The sequence below is a fragment of the Merops nubicus genome, unplaced genomic scaffold (assembly GCF_000691845.1).
Source record: "Merops nubicus isolate BGI_N331 unplaced genomic scaffold, ASM69184v1 scaffold30109, whole genome shotgun sequence".
Lineage (NCBI taxonomy): Eukaryota > Metazoa > Chordata > Aves > Coraciiformes > Meropidae > Merops > Merops nubicus.
In genome coordinates, this window is record NW_008632107.1 from 1 (window position 1) to 14,441 (window position 14,441).

The following is a 14,441-nucleotide window of genomic DNA, read 5'->3' on the forward strand; positions in this document are numbered from 1 at the left end:
CTCTTCTTAAATGTCATACACTTGGTGTCTGACCAGCTCTCCAGTCTGCCCAGGTCTCCTGCACTGGGAGCCAGAGGGGTGCTACCTGCTGTCTAGACAACTTTCCTTTCCAAGCTGTGCTGTGGAGTTGGCTCTCACTGAACTCCTGTACTCACCCTGGTGACAGAAGCCTTTAGCTGTACCCCTTGGCACATGAAACAGCTTGTGCAGAAGGCAGCAGTTTCTCAGCTGCTGCTCAGCCTCAGGGCCCCCCGTGCTGCCAGCCAGGCTGCTCTGAGCTGGGCACAGGCAGGGTGCTCGCCCCAGGGTGGCTGTGCTGCTGCTGGGCTCGCCTCCAGCCTCAGAAGAGCTGTCCTTGGGAGGAGCACTAGTGACCGAGCCATGTCCCAGCCAGTCTCAGAGCTCAGACCCACCCACTAGCTAACAAGGGACATTTCTAGCCTCCTCACTAACTATTTTTCCTTCTTTTTTGGTTTAAAAACATAGTTTCGAATAAATGAGTACGGGACGCTCAAGGTGGTGAGTGCTGATAAGACACCTCCCGTGGAAGCTGTCAAGGAGGGTCACACGGAGAAAGATGGGGACACAGAGGTGGCACCCACCAGCAGGGACAATCCCACTGTGGCTCAGGGTAAGGGCACCGTGGTGGCACTGCAGGGGGGGTGCCATCGTCCAGCGGGCGTTCTCTGGTGCAGGCCCTGGGCGAGGCAGACGCCTCCTGCTTCCTGCTCCTCCTCTGCTGCACCCTGTGCCTCAGTGCTCCTCTCCTCCTCACTCAGATGCACCAGAGCAGACCAAGCTGCCCCCAGCAGAAGGCCTGTGCCACTGTGACACCTGTGGCCGGAGACACGTGTCGGACACAGCCCGGGAGGGCCGGGGCTTCTGCAGCGAGCACTGTCACCAGCAGTTCAAAGAGAGGTAAAGGAGGGGACCCTGCTCCACCCAGCTGTGCCTCAGTGCTCCTCTCCTCCTCACTCAGATGCACCAGAGCAGACCAAGCTGCCCCCAGCAGAAGGCCTGTGCCACTGTGACACCTGTGGCCGGAGACACGTGTCGGACACAGCCCGGGAGGGCCGGGGCTTCTGCAGCGAGCACTGTCACCAGCAGTTCAAAGAGAGGTAAAGGAGGGGACCCTGCTCCACCCAGGGCCTCTGCCCTCCCTCCCCTCACCCCTCTGCTCCTGCAGGGGATGCAAGTGCCTCTGTCCCTGGCAGGTGCTGGGGACCCCACTGTTTTCCCTCTCTGCTGTAGGAAGAGTGCCCTGGGGTTGAAGCCTTGTCCCAAGGGCCCGCAACCCAGGAGCCAGATTTTCTCCTGCCCAGCTTGTGGCCTCATAAACACCTACCTGCTGAGCAGGGCTGCAGCAGGGTGTTGCTTCAGTGGGTGCTTCCAGGCTGAGCAGCAGTGGGAGCTGTGGGTCACGAGGGCATTTCCAGCCCCCCTGCTTACTGACGTGTGACTCCTGGGACTCGTTTTGCAGCATCTCTGTATGACTCCGATGCAGCCTCGAGCCCTGCTACAAAACTGAGTTGCCTTTGAGCCATTCCTGGGTTCAGGTTTCTGACACCCAAGCACGTGAGGGTGATTCTGGCCTGTACCCTGGTTCTAACCTCTTGCCCACTTGCCTGTGACGTTGGTCAGGAGGGATGGGGGCACGTGTGGGTAGCTGGAGGGACTGATCCTCCCGCAGCCGCTCCCTTGCCGGCCGTTGGATTTTTTAGGTTTACTCTTCCTTCCTCCATGCAGGTCTGTCATTGTGGAAAACTCTGCCAGCAGCACCAATGCCACTGAAATCCTCAAGCCAGTGAAGAAACGAAAGAGGAAGGACTACCAGAGCCCTTCAGAGGAAGAGTATGAGTCTGAGCAAACGGTAGGAGGAGTGCAGGCAGGGTGTGTGTGTGCTCGTGCCCGTGTCTGTTGGGGTGAAGGTTGGGCTTGGTGATCCTAGGTCATGGTCCTTCCCAACCACAGTGATCCTGTGTCTGGGGCAGGCCGTGGGCCACCCCTTGTATGTGCTGTAGGTATCGAGCTCAGCTGCTCTCTTGAGCCTGGGCCACCAAAGTAAGTGGTGAAGTCAGAGTCTGTGTGATTTGTGTACTGGGGATGGGAGAGGGACTTTGACAAGGCAAGGAAGCTCTGCTTGCCAGCCCTGACTGTAGCAGAACAGCTCCACGTGTGATTAATGCCCCTCAGCACCAAAATCCCCCTCGGGCTCCCAGCATCAGATCCTCTTGGCTGCACATTTCTGGGCCGAGCATCAGTCTAATCATGGTGGTTGCAGAGGCACAGTGTGGCCCTTTGCACCAGTGTGAGGGTAGGAGACAGCCTACACCTCTGCACACACCTCCAGCACGATGAGCTTCTGTTTTGTCTGCTCCCATGTCTAGGAGGAGAAGCAGGAAGAGAGGAAAAGCTCTGCAGGAGACTCTGCTGTCAGCAACCCAGAGAGCGACACGTGGAACGGGAGCCAGCACGGTACGAAGGGGGGGTGGGCAGTGGGCTGAGCGTGTCCACCACGGCTGTGGGGTCCTGCTGTGGGGCTGTGGGGTCCCACTGTGGGGCTGTGGGGTCCCGCTGTGGGGCTGTGGGGTCCCCCTGTGGGGCTGGGCCAGCACTTTGTGCTCCAGCAGAGTCCAACACCCAGGGCAGTGCGCTGGTACACGTTCCTGAAGGCTTGTCAGCTCCTCTGCTTGCCTGATCCTGCTCTCTCTGTCTCTTTCCGTTTCTCTCCTTTCCTCTCTTTCTCTCCGTGGGCAGAGTGCACCCTACAGGCACGGCTGTGCCCTCTCCAGGCACTGTGCAGGGCTTCCTGGTCCCTCCCCTGGGGGCTGAGTTTGTTCCTTGCTGGTGGATGCCGTGTTGCCCCGAGGGGCCCCCTCCTGAGCAGTCCCCTGCCCGTGCCAGGGCTGGCTTTGCCCCCTGCTTTGGATGGTCTCATGGGGAACTTGCCTCACCTGATGGGGAGCTCACAAGTTTGGGGGCTGCTCCTGTAGGTCTGGCACTGCTGAAGCTGGTTAATTGGGGTTGTCTCACCTTGTGGGGATCTGTTCCTGGACTGTATCAGAGGAGATCTCAAATGCAGAGCTGTCATCACAGAGGGGAAGGAGACAAGCTGAGGGGTGCAGTGGTTCCTTGTCTGGCTTTTCCCTGCGGTGTGATGGGGGTAGGGAGGAAGGAAAACTTGGAGAAAATACTAAAAATAAATGTTTATGGGAAACCTTTTGTCTTTGAATAATGAAACTAGTTTTAAAATGAAACTGTTGCAGCTTCATGCTCCTCTCCATAGCTGAATGCAGGGACAGTAGCAGGGGCCAGATGTCCTTAAGCCTTGATGTTACACCGAGGTACCCACTATTAAAAAGGGATCTACTCCTCACTTGCCACGTCCTTTTCTCTACAGTCTGAGCCCAGAGTGTGTAACCTTCCCTGCTGCATACAAGTAAGCAGTGCTGAGCCTTGTGATTTCAGCATTTTCTTTTCTCTTGGTTGAGAAGTACATCAGCAAAGAGCATACGGCGTGGACACTTCAGTGCAGCAGTCTGTGTGCACCCCCTCTCTAGTGTGTTTGTCATTCTCCAGAACTGCAGAGCTTGTACTGATGGATTCCCCAAACATGCCTGCCACTTTTTTTGATGTCCCAAAATGTTTGTCACTCTGAAGTATTAGCAAAGCACTTGGGTTAGTGGCGTTGGTCACTGGAGCTCCACTTTTTCTTTTGCAAGTTCCTATTTTTTCCGTTTCCACTTCCCCTAAGTGGGGAGGAAGGAGCTGGTCTGATTTGCTTGTTTCTGGCTTGCCCTGCCCAAGGCTTTCTGCCATGGCTGATCTGTAGCTGTGTTGGAATTCAGTGCTGGAACAGGCACAGCCCTCCTGGAGTCCCTTCAGGCACTGAGAGGCAGGGAGAGAAAGCAGCTGGAGAGCAGGAGGCTGGGGTTGAGCCTCATGTGCAAAGGGGCAGAGTCATGAGGGAGGACTGTGAAGAGGTGATGCTGTCACCTTTGCTTGGATACCATAAGGGTAAATACATCTCTAGGGCATCCAGGTGTGCCAGGGGGGCTCAGGTGGTTGTCTCAGAGCAGGGAGCAGAGCTGGTTCCTCTGGAGCAGTGGTGGCAGGTGAGCCCACTGCTGCTGTGACTGGCTGGGAGTGATTCCCACACCTCTGGATGGATCCCACGAGCTGCCCCAGATCCGCCAGTGCTGTGGCCATGTGGGATGTGCTGGCTGGAGGAGGACTGGTTGCAGAGGTGCCCTGATGCTCTGCACAGGATGCTTTGTCCCTCTGGCTCCTCGGGTGCCTTGCTAGAGCACTGCACAGCGCCGGGACGTGCGGGTGGTGCTGAGAGAGGAGCCCCCTCGGCCCCGTCCTCCCGGGACAGCTGGCTGGGTCTGCTGGAGCAGGGGCTCTGGCAGGATGGTGCTGAGCTCGGCGGGGTGTCGGGCTGGAGCAGACCCTCAGCAGGGCTCTTGTGTGTGCGTTTGTGCTGCGCTCAGGTGCCAGTGAGGAGAAGAAAGAAGGCTGGTCTTGGGCGTCCTACCTGGAGGAGCAGAAAGCTGTCGCTGCCCCTTTAGATCTCTTCCAGGATGTGAGTTGGGATTTTCCTGTCTTTTTCCCTCTTTGATCTTTGCTTTCCTTTCCCTTTTTTTTCCCACCCCTCCTCCTTCTCCTCTCTTCCTTGCTGCCCTGTTTTGTGGGACTCTGAGTGATAAGCAAGCTCCTGTCTTCACCAGGAGGTGACCAGTCAGCCTCCAGTTTTGGTTTGCCCCGAGTCCTGCTCCCCAGCAGGGTGCTGTGCCCCATTCCAAGCACCCCACATTTGCCTGGGACGTCCCTGTGGCTCTGGCAGGGTGGTGGAGCCTTTCCAGCCCTTCCTTGAAGCTGGGTGTGGGTTCTCCTGAGGCCATGTTGCTGTGCTGTGCCCCTGCTCCCAGGAGTCTGACTGCCAGAGTGCAAGAGGAGCCAGGGCTGGGCCCCAGTCTCCCTGGCTGTGGCTGTTGGCCCAGGGACACCCTGCCCGGCCAGTGGCAAGAGATGTGAACCCACAAGGAGGTGGGAGAATGTGTTTTTCTGTGGGAAAGGAATTAAAACTTGGATGACAACCTAACCAGTAGCCCACATTCTCCTGGTCCCAGCAGGTCCTGACGGTTGCTCCTTGGGACAGTTCCAGACCCAGCCACCTGTGCTGGTTTTTACAGTGTAGTTTAATTTTTGTTTCCAGTACCAAGTAGCTTCCCAGCACAAGAATGGCTTTAAAGTGGGGATGAAGCTGGAGGGGATCGATCCGCAGCACCCGTCCATGTACTTCATCCTGACCGTGGCTGAGGTGAGGTGCCCCTTCCTCCCACCTTCCCTGCGTCCTCCTCGCCCAGGCTGCAGCAGGAGGCTCTGTGGGAGGGGAGGGGACAGGCCCTGGGCCCTCGTCTGCGTGTCATCCTGTGAGATGAGCTGGTGCTCCAGCACCTCATGGAGCCAGCGGGGAGTTTCCTTCCACTCCGCAGGGACAGGAGGCAGAGCCTGGCTGGTCTCTCCTCAACGCTGACAGAGCTGGGCCGTGGGGGGAAAGACTGTGGGGATGGCAGCAGCTTCTTACCTTTGAGCTGTCACCTCTCGGGCAGGTCTGAGCCCTTGAGCTGGAGGGTGTGGGGGTACCCCATTGCTCATCCTTGTGTCTGTGGGGCTCTCCACTCGGCCGTGTGGCAGCTGGAGCAGCCCTGCAGCGCTCCCCGGGCAGAGCAGCCGTACCACAGTGCCTGCTGTGCCTGCTGCCAGAGAGATTTCACCCAGGCCGCATACCCCTGAGCTAAAACCCCTCTGCCAGCATCTCCCCGGGGTGCAGGAAGGGGAACTGGGACACTTGCTGGGCCCAGCAAGGTGCCCCACCACGGCATCTCCCAGCAGCCTGAACCCCCCTCCTTCGGGCTGGCTGGCGGTGCCTTATTCCGTGCCGGGCACCCGGTCGGACTGGCACGTGCCTCCCGCCTTGGCACTGGCCTGTGACTGACCCTTGGCTCCCCAGGTGTCACGCTGAGGTGGTGTGTGGGAGGGCAGGTGCAGGCGACGCTCGGCCCGGGGCAGCAGGAGGTTTCCATGCCCCTTCCCTTCTGCTGCGTGCGCCTGCACTTCGACGGCTACTCGGAGTGCCACGACTTCTGGCTCAACGCCGACTCCCCCGACATCCACCCCCCGGGCTGGGTCGAGGAGACGGGGCACAAACTCCAGCCCCCGAAAGGTAAGGGGCTGCCAGCCCGGGCGGCGGGGCCCTGCGGAGGGAGGGGGGCGAGTGCTGGGTGCCCAGGTGTAGAGCTGGAGGTGGGGACAGGGCGAGCTCTCCGTGGGGCTGGGCGTGGCCTCCCAACCTCCTGGCTGCTCTCCGTGAACTCGCCGCTCTCATTTCTCTTCCTGAGGGGTTGTAGGTTATAAGGAAGAAGAATTCAGCTGGACGAACTACCTGAAGTTAACAAAAGCTCAGGCAGCTCCTAAGCAGCTCTTCATGGTCCGAAACGCTGTGAGTAGCAGCTGCTCCTTCCTGCCGGGTGTGACTTCTTCCCTCCAGCTGAGCAGAATCCCTCCACCAGTGCTGGGCTTTTCTCTGCCCTCCCCACAGGGCAGGGGGCCAGGGGAGGGTGCTGCTGGCACTGCCTGAAGAGGTGTGGCGTGCTTTGCCGCTGGGAGCCTGTAGCTTGGACACTAGTTTGGTGTGCCCCAAACTGGCGTTGGTCTGATTCACTGTTTCATCCAGATCAGTCTCATGGACAGTTAAATCTGTAGCAAAAGTGCTGGTGAGGAGGGGTGATCTCCACTGTCAGCAATTATTTTGCCAAAATCCCTCAGTTAATGCTTCATAAGTACAATTATTTTGTCTCTGTTTGGTGTCTCCATTGTTACTGTCACTACCTTTATTTTTCATGTGGCAGCTTGGGCAAGGAAGGTGGGAATATAACAGAGGGTAAAAGGCTGATGATTTCCTTGTCAGCTGCAGAGGAAACTCGACTCATAAATAAGCCTCTCCAAGTTATTCCTTGTGCCTAAACCCTCCTGTCATTGCCACAGCAGTCCCACTAGCGGGTGCGAGGCAGTGGTTTGCACAGATTTGAATCCATGAAATAAAGCCCAGGTGGGATGAAAGGCTCCATCCCAGCTCCTCCTGCCAAGCCTGGGGCATTGGACACTGCGAACACTGGAGGGCTGAGACCACAAACAAGTGTTTTGTGACAAAATCTGAATTTGTGTAAGTTGGAGGCTGGCTTTGTCTTGGAGGTTACTGCTTAGAGAAGCTCCTGAGAGTGTGAAGACTTCTTCTCTTTCTTTGTGTGGCCAAGCTGAGCTACTTTCTGTCTGCCTCTTTTCCTGCTTGCACAGCAGGGCGCTGCCTTTCTGGAATCCTGAGTGGGCCTGTGCCTGCCTGGAGGCCAGGGAGGGTCTGGGTTTGGGAGGACTTGGGCAGATGCCTCCTCGCAGCGGGCAGGGGAGGTGGTGAGAAGGGCAGTGGGACCACAGGTCTGAAAGAAACCTGCCCCTCTCTCCTCCCAGCACGAGGTTTCTCCAGGCTTTGAGGTCGGCATGAAGCTCGAAGCTGTGGACCGCATGAACCCTTCCCTGATCTGTGTTGCCACAGTGACTGACGTGGTGGACAATCGTTTTCTGGTGCACTTTGACAACTGGGATGATACTTACGACTACTGGTAAGTGCCCAGAGGCTCCTGGGGTGCCAGTGCTGGGGAGACACCCTGCCACTGCTTCAGCAAGAGGGATGGGGTGCTCAGGAAGAGGTGGGACAATGCCAGCACAGACAGGCTGCCAGTGGTGCATGAGGCAGAGAGTCACCTGCCTGTGCTGGGGCAGTTTCTGGCTGCTCCTCACTCTGGCAGCTACCTGCCCTGTCCCTGGGCAGACCTGCAAAGCAGCAGCACTGGGTGCGTTCAGGGGGAAGGGTTGTGTGAAGGTTGCATCATGCATGAAGGTTGAAGACTTTGGGTTCTGCAGGGGCCTTTGCTGGGGGTGCCAACAAGTGGCCTGCCCCGGGCCCCTGCAGCCCGTGCTGTCTGTGGTGAGCAGGGTGTCTCAGCCTGGTGTAAGAGCTTGGGTGTGTTTCCTAGGTGTGACCCCAGCAGTCCCTACATCCACCCCGTGGGATGGTGTCAGGAGCATGGCAAACCCCTCACACCTCCTCAAGGTGAGTCTGGCCTGGGGGTGCAGCCTGCCCGGTGTGTGCCCTTGGGGACAGGCTTCCCCGGGTGGCGTGGGGGGCCTGGGGGTGCAGATCCCGTGGCCACCACTGTCTGCAGGCCTGGGCAGTCTCCTTCAGCAAGGCCACAGCCAGGGAGGTGGCAAGCTCCTGCTGAGGCTCCTGTACATGTGTTCAGGTGCAACGTGGTGGTTGAGTCAGGGTGAGTGGAGACATGAGGACTCAAGCTCTCTGTGCAGGCCCAGGTGTTTCTGCTTCCTTGGAACCTGGATTTCATGGTCCATGAGGAAATAGCAGCACTTCTTGATGTCTCTGAGGTTCCCATTTGCCTGGCAGAGACTTGGTTGGTCCTTCAAGGCAGTAGGATGTTCTGGGGTACTTGCTGCCCTCCTGCAGGCGGGTCTCACCTTCTGCATCTTCCCCTTTCTAGATTATCCTGACCCCGACAACTTCACCTGGGAGAAGTACTTAGAGGAAACTGGAGCATCTGCTGTCCCAGCTTGGGCCTTTAAAGTGGTGAGTGCTCCATCATCTGCTGCACTGTGCCTGGCAGGCCTTTGCTTTTGGGAAGAGCCAGGGGATGTTCAGTACGCTCCTGCCACAGGCCTGGGGCTCAGCTTTACCCTCAAGGTTCAGAAGTCAGAGCTATGCTGGACAGGTAGTTCAAAACTGGGAAAAATGGGCAGTATGCCCATCCCCTGGGCCAGACAGGAGCCAGGCATCACTGATGCTTGCCTGATAGTTGCCTCCAACTGCAGCAACAGCAGCTGTGTCCAGCCAAGCGTGGCTGCAATATAAATCCCCAAAATGTGTCTCTGGCACAGCTTTGCCATCTTGTGAGAGCACAGCTCAGACCCGGGAGGCCTGTCCCTGCTCTCTCCTGTTGCCTCTGCGGGCAGGGCTGGCTCCTCCTCGGGCAGGCCCGGGCTGGGAGCTGGGCTTGGGGAGCCCATGCTGCTGGGAGAGCTGCCCGGGGGCACTGGAGCCCCAGGCACAACCCTGCTCCCCACTGACCCGGGTTCCTCCCGGCCCCAGCGCCCACCCCACGGCTTCCTGGTCAACATGAAGCTGGAGGCAGTGGACAGGAGGACTCCTTCCTTCATCCGAGTGGCCAGCGTGGAGGACGTGGAAGATCACAGGATAAAGGTGGGTGCTGGAGCCTCGGTGCTGAGCCTGTGCCCAGGCTTGGTGCTGCCCTTCCTGTCTCAGTCCCAGCTGCAGTGGCACAGGGTGGGGAGGTCTGGGGAAGCACACTCTGCAGAGCTTGGCAGGTCCAGAGCCTGGCTCCAGGAGTGGAGGAGAGCCTTATGCTGGCTGCAGTTTGTCTTGCTGTCAGCTTGGAGGGCTCCAGAGCTTCCCAGGGAGGTGCCCTGGGGTTTGAAGGGTGACTGCTCTGCTTGTCTCCCCAGATCCATTTTGATGGCTGGAGCCACGTCTATGATTTCTGGATTGATGTGGATCATCCAGACATCCACCCCATAGGCTGGTGCTCAAAAACTGGACACCCACTGCAGCCTCCTCTCAGTAAGTCCTGTGCCTGGGTCAGGCCCTCATCCCAGGGCCCAAGAGTGCCAGCTGCCCACGGTCACCACTGCCTGCTCGGGCACAGGGGTGGCAGGGTGGGTGCTGGTGAGGATGGGCTGGGAGGAAGGGCCTCTCCATGGAGCTGTCAGTTGGAAGAGGCCTCCCTGTGTGGTGCAGGTGGGGAGCCCAGAGCCCTGGATCTCTCTGGGACTGAAGCTCTGACGATCTCTCTCCTTTTCCTTCTCTTGTCTAGGGCCAAAGGAACCAGCCTCCTCTGCCCAAGGGGGCTGCCCCACCCTGGGCTGCAAGAGCATCCCTCACACCAAGAGCTCCAAGTACAGCTTTCACCACAGGTGAGCTCCTCAGCGGGGCACAGCCTCCCTGCCAGCCAGGCTGGCCCTTCCTCTGCACCCCTCACCTCGCCAGCACCCAGCCCCTCCCTGCACCCACCCCACGCTGAGCTCTGCCCCCGCTTAGGGGCAGCCCTGGCTCTCCCCAGGCCAGGCCCCAAGGCAACCCAGAGCTGGTGGCTGGTGTAACTCCTGTGAGCTCCTGCTCAGCACCCAGAGCCCCCGGGGGTGCCCTGTGTGCCCACCTGCCCGTGGGGACCTAGGACTGTGTAGGACACAGTGCTTCTAAGATGCTGTTCACTGATGGCAGCTTCGAGGGTGATGTTCCTCCTGCTCCCCATGGATGCCTCTCACTTTGTTGTTGATGGAGAGCTGGGAAATCAGAAGCAGCAGTGCACGACCCCCAGCTCGGTGCATCGCTGGCGTGGCCTTTCCCAGGGGAAGCCAGGCAGGGTAGTGCTGAGCCCAGCGCGACAGGCGTGGTGGGGCGTCTGGGAGGATGGGGAGGGCAGGTCTGGCACCCAGAGCTTTCCTCTGCTGGCCACACTCGTGACACTTGCTTCTTCCTCAGTCTGAGGCTAGACTGGCTGCCTGTGGGGGCAAGGAGGACTCTGTCAACACCTGCTTGACCAGCACTGGGGTGACTTGCCCACAGGGTGGCTGTGAGGGCAGTGGGGACGGTGCGTGTGTAGCTGGAGGTGCTGGGGTGCCCTGCCCTCGCCCCGGGAGTCTGCTCAGCACATCTTCACTCTGCTGTCTGCGGCCAGGCCCACGGCGTGCCGTGCTGGGAGGCGGAGGGGCGGCCCTGCTCTGAGCTGGCTCCAACGCTTGCCTCCCCTCTGTTCTCCAGGAAGTGCCCCACGCCGGGTTGCGATGGGTCAGGACACGTGACGGGGAGATTCACGGCCCATTACTGCCTCTCAGGGTGCCCGCTGGCGGAGAAGAACCAGGGCAGGCTGAAGGCAGACCTGTCCGACACCGAGGCCTCGGCTCGCAAGAGGAACCTGATGTTCCCCCAGCGCAAGAAGTCTCGGCACCACGGGAGGTAGGGGCCAGCCCGGGAGCCCTGTGCCACAGCTGCCACCCCCGGGAGGGTGCCCAGGCTGGAGAGGCTCTGACCACGGGGGAAGGTGGCTGCTGGCAGCTGGCGTTCCTCCTCCCAGCTCCTGGGGCACCTCTCTTTTTCCTTCCTGTGTTTTGTGCCCTTTGGGCCAGGGTCTGGGAGGCAATCCTTGCCCCCCCTGCCAAGGTGTGGTGAGGAGCAGGGCCCTTGGGCCAGTCCCAGCCCAGTTGGCAATCAATCTTCCTGTCTCTTTAGAGGGCGGCCTCCAAAGTACCGGAAGATCCAGCAGGAAGACTTCCAGAGTAAGTGCTGTGGCAGGGCTCGGGGAGCGGGGGGTGGCTGCTGGAGGCAGGGCTCCCTTGGCTCCCCCAGACCTCAGGCAGGTCAGCACTGCTGGGGGGCTTGTGATCCACTGCCAAGGTTGGCTATCTGACAAGGAACGTCCCTGCCTTTGACCAGAGCTCTGCTAGGTCCCTAGCATGTCTCCTGCTCTGTCTGTGAGTCTTGGAGGGCTGTAGGGTGGGAGTTAGGATCTTCTCCCCAAGGCAGTGCGTTTTCCCCAGTGCTTTGTCCCCTTCAGACACGGGTGCTGTGCCTGCATCCTGTGGCTGCCATCCCCAAAATATCAGGGTGGTTGTGAAGTGCCAGGTGATTGCTGCGGCACAGAAAATGGTGCTGAACGGTTTGCTTGGCATTTAGTTCTGGTGACAGACATAAGATGATGACTGACGTGTGTTCTAGCCAGCGTCATTTTCACCATGGGCTGTCCTGCTGCCTTCCCCAGCACCGGGGGTGAGTGAAGAGGATCAGTTCTTAGAAGCCATCCTTGACACCTTGGAGCAGAGAGGAAGGGAAAAGCTTTGCTAAAAACATGAAGTGAATCATTTTGGATGTCATTCTGGTTGAAATTTGACATTGAAATGTAGTTCAGTGTGGAAAATGAATGACTGAAGGTGGTGAGAACAAGGCAAAGCCAAGCTTGTCTCTAAGCATCTTCCCTCACCATCCCCAGTCCCACCAAACTCAACACTTGGATGCACTGATAACCTGTTAATTCCAGGGACAGCCACTAGCTCTTGATACCTGGACCTCTAACATCATCCACTGCCAGTCCTGGGCCCTCCCCTGAAGAGAGCCCTCCCCGAGGCCTGCAGGACACGATGGGATGTCCTCGTGCTTGCACCTGGTAACACACCTTGCACTTGTGTTGCAGCCATTTCCTCAGACAACATGCACCAGTCGCTCTTCATGTCCGCCCTGTCTGCTCACCCCGACCGCTCCCTGGCGCTCTGCTGGGAGCAGCACTGCAAACTCCTGCCAGGGGTGGCTGGCATCACGGCCACCACGGTGGCCAAGTGGACCATTGATGAGGTGAGGTGGTGTTGGAGACTGCGTGCTGATTCCTCCCAACCCCCCGGCACGGCTGGGAGCCCCCTGCACAGAGGTGCCTCAGTGGCCACTGCCTTGGGCTAGCCAGGAGTTCTGCTGGACACCCCTGTGGGGTGACGTGGGGAGAGCTGCTCCTGGGGAGCACGTGCAGGACTACCAGGTTGCTGCTTGGCTTGAGTGTGCCAGCAGCCCTGGTGGGGAGGGGGAGGTGGGCAGCGGGCTCTCCGTTTGGCACACCCCAGTTCTCAGGGAAGCTTCAGCTTTGCCAAGTTAAAAAATGAAGCCACGGGCGGTGCAGACGGGCAGTCGCTTCCCTGTTGCTCTGAAAGAGGAGCCTTTACCTCGGATTCTTCATCATCACCTTCACCCACTTTCTTGGGCATCTATGGTGGCCCCTTTCTCAAGGCCTGGGTAGCTGGAAGTGGCACCAGCCCCAGCAGCCAGCCCTGCCTGGTGCCCTGTGTGACCCTCCTGTGCCTGCCCCTCGGCAGGGATCGTCTCAGGCAGGAGAGGAAGCTGCTGTAGCATTTGCTGCCTGGGGCTGGAGGAGGCCAGCACTGCTGCCTGGCCCGAGGCTGGTCTCTGGGCATGGGAGGGTGCTGCAGCTGCAGCCCTTGTCCTAGCAGCCACGTGTTACCTCACAGGGCACAAAATGCCCCTGTGGAAGTGAGGTGGGCTCCTGGGGGGTATCCAGCTTCTGCCTTGACATTTTTCTCTGTTTCTTCCAAGGTCTTTAGCTTTGTTCAGACTCTGACGGGTTGTGAGGACCAAGCCAAGCTCTTCAAGGACGAGGTGAGAAGGGTTGGAGGCTGAGTGCAGGTGGCCAAGGGCAGCTGTTTGCCAGCAGGGCGAGGAGGAATTGGCCCATGGCCTTCCTGCACCACATTGCTGCTGAGTGCTGGGAGCACGTGCAGGATCTGGCAGTGAGCCCACCCTGCCCTGGGGGCAGCACCCCACTGCGTCCCAGTGTGCAGCTCTCTGCCCCTGCAGGCGTGGTGGTGGGAGGGGAGGTGCTGACCCCCAGGGAGCTGTCCTGTCCTGTTCTCCTGGCGTGGGTGAGGGAGGGCCCCTCTGAGGAGGCTACGATGGGGAGGTGGGGGGAGGATGGAGCTGCAGCCTTATAGCACCATCACCTCCTGAGGCAAGGTGCTTGCTCCTCACCCATTCCTCCTTCCCCCTCTGTCCCCTCGCCAGTGCAGCAGCTTGGTGCTGTTGCTCTCTGTCAGCCAGGCTCATTTTAGACCCCTCTGGAGAGCTGCACGGAGGGGCTGCTTCCCATACACCCAGGGCACACAGCCAGTGTCCCAGCCTCCCAGGAATGGGCCCCTGTGCTCTAAGGGTGCTCAGGCACACAGAGCTGAGCTGGGGGCAGCCTCTGCTCGTGCCAGGACCTGGAGCAGGGCACGGATGAGTGTTTGCCTGGAGCAGGAGTCCCGCTGGCTGTGTGCTGTGCCCTTGGGCTCTGGTGCAGAAGCCTGGGGCAGCTGCAGTGTGAGCTCTGGGGGTGGTCCCTGGAAGAGCCTTTCCTCATCTCCACCCCGTTCCTGGGCGCGCGAGCTCCCGGCTGCGGCTCCTCTGGGGCAGCCTGTGGGCATCCCTTGCCCTGCTCCCTGGCATCAGCTGGGGCAGCTGGCTGAGGGCGAGCGTGACTGTGCCCGTCGCCGGGTGGTGCCCGTGCTGGCTGTCCCTAGGGGGTGTCACCCGGGGTCCTGTGAGTGCCTCTGTCCCTGCTCTGCAGATGATCGACGGCGAGGCGTTCCTCCTGCTGACGCAGGCTGACATCGTCAAGATCATGAGCGTCAAGCTGGGCCCAGCCCTCAAGATCTACAACGCCATCCTCATGTTCAAGAACGCCGACGACACCTTAAAGTGACTTTTCTTGGCCCTCTGGGGACCCTCCTTCAGCACCGGTGCTGCCAAACTGGCTGGT

The 14,441-nt window shown here is 59.4% G+C and overlaps 1 protein-coding gene across 1 annotated transcript; it reads left to right on the forward strand.

Annotated features, from left to right (window-relative positions):
- Positions 1-486: 486 nt before the first annotated feature.
- L3MBTL1 (l(3)mbt-like 1 (Drosophila)) lies at positions 487-14,384 on the forward strand (the record flags this gene model as incomplete). The annotated part of the gene is made up of 19 exons (XM_008947842.1): positions 487-631; positions 780-918; positions 1,747-1,870; positions 2,388-2,475; positions 4,494-4,585; positions 5,219-5,339; positions 6,107-6,229; positions 6,414-6,505; positions 7,531-7,682; positions 8,097-8,173; positions 8,616-8,701; positions 9,221-9,331; positions 9,595-9,709; positions 9,963-10,062; positions 10,910-11,104; positions 11,378-11,424; positions 12,336-12,493; positions 13,241-13,303; positions 14,250-14,384. Coding segments are annotated over 19 exons (2,163 nt in total), but the record flags the coding sequence as incomplete, so codon positions are not given.
- Between the last annotated feature and the right edge of the window lie 57 nt (positions 14,385-14,441).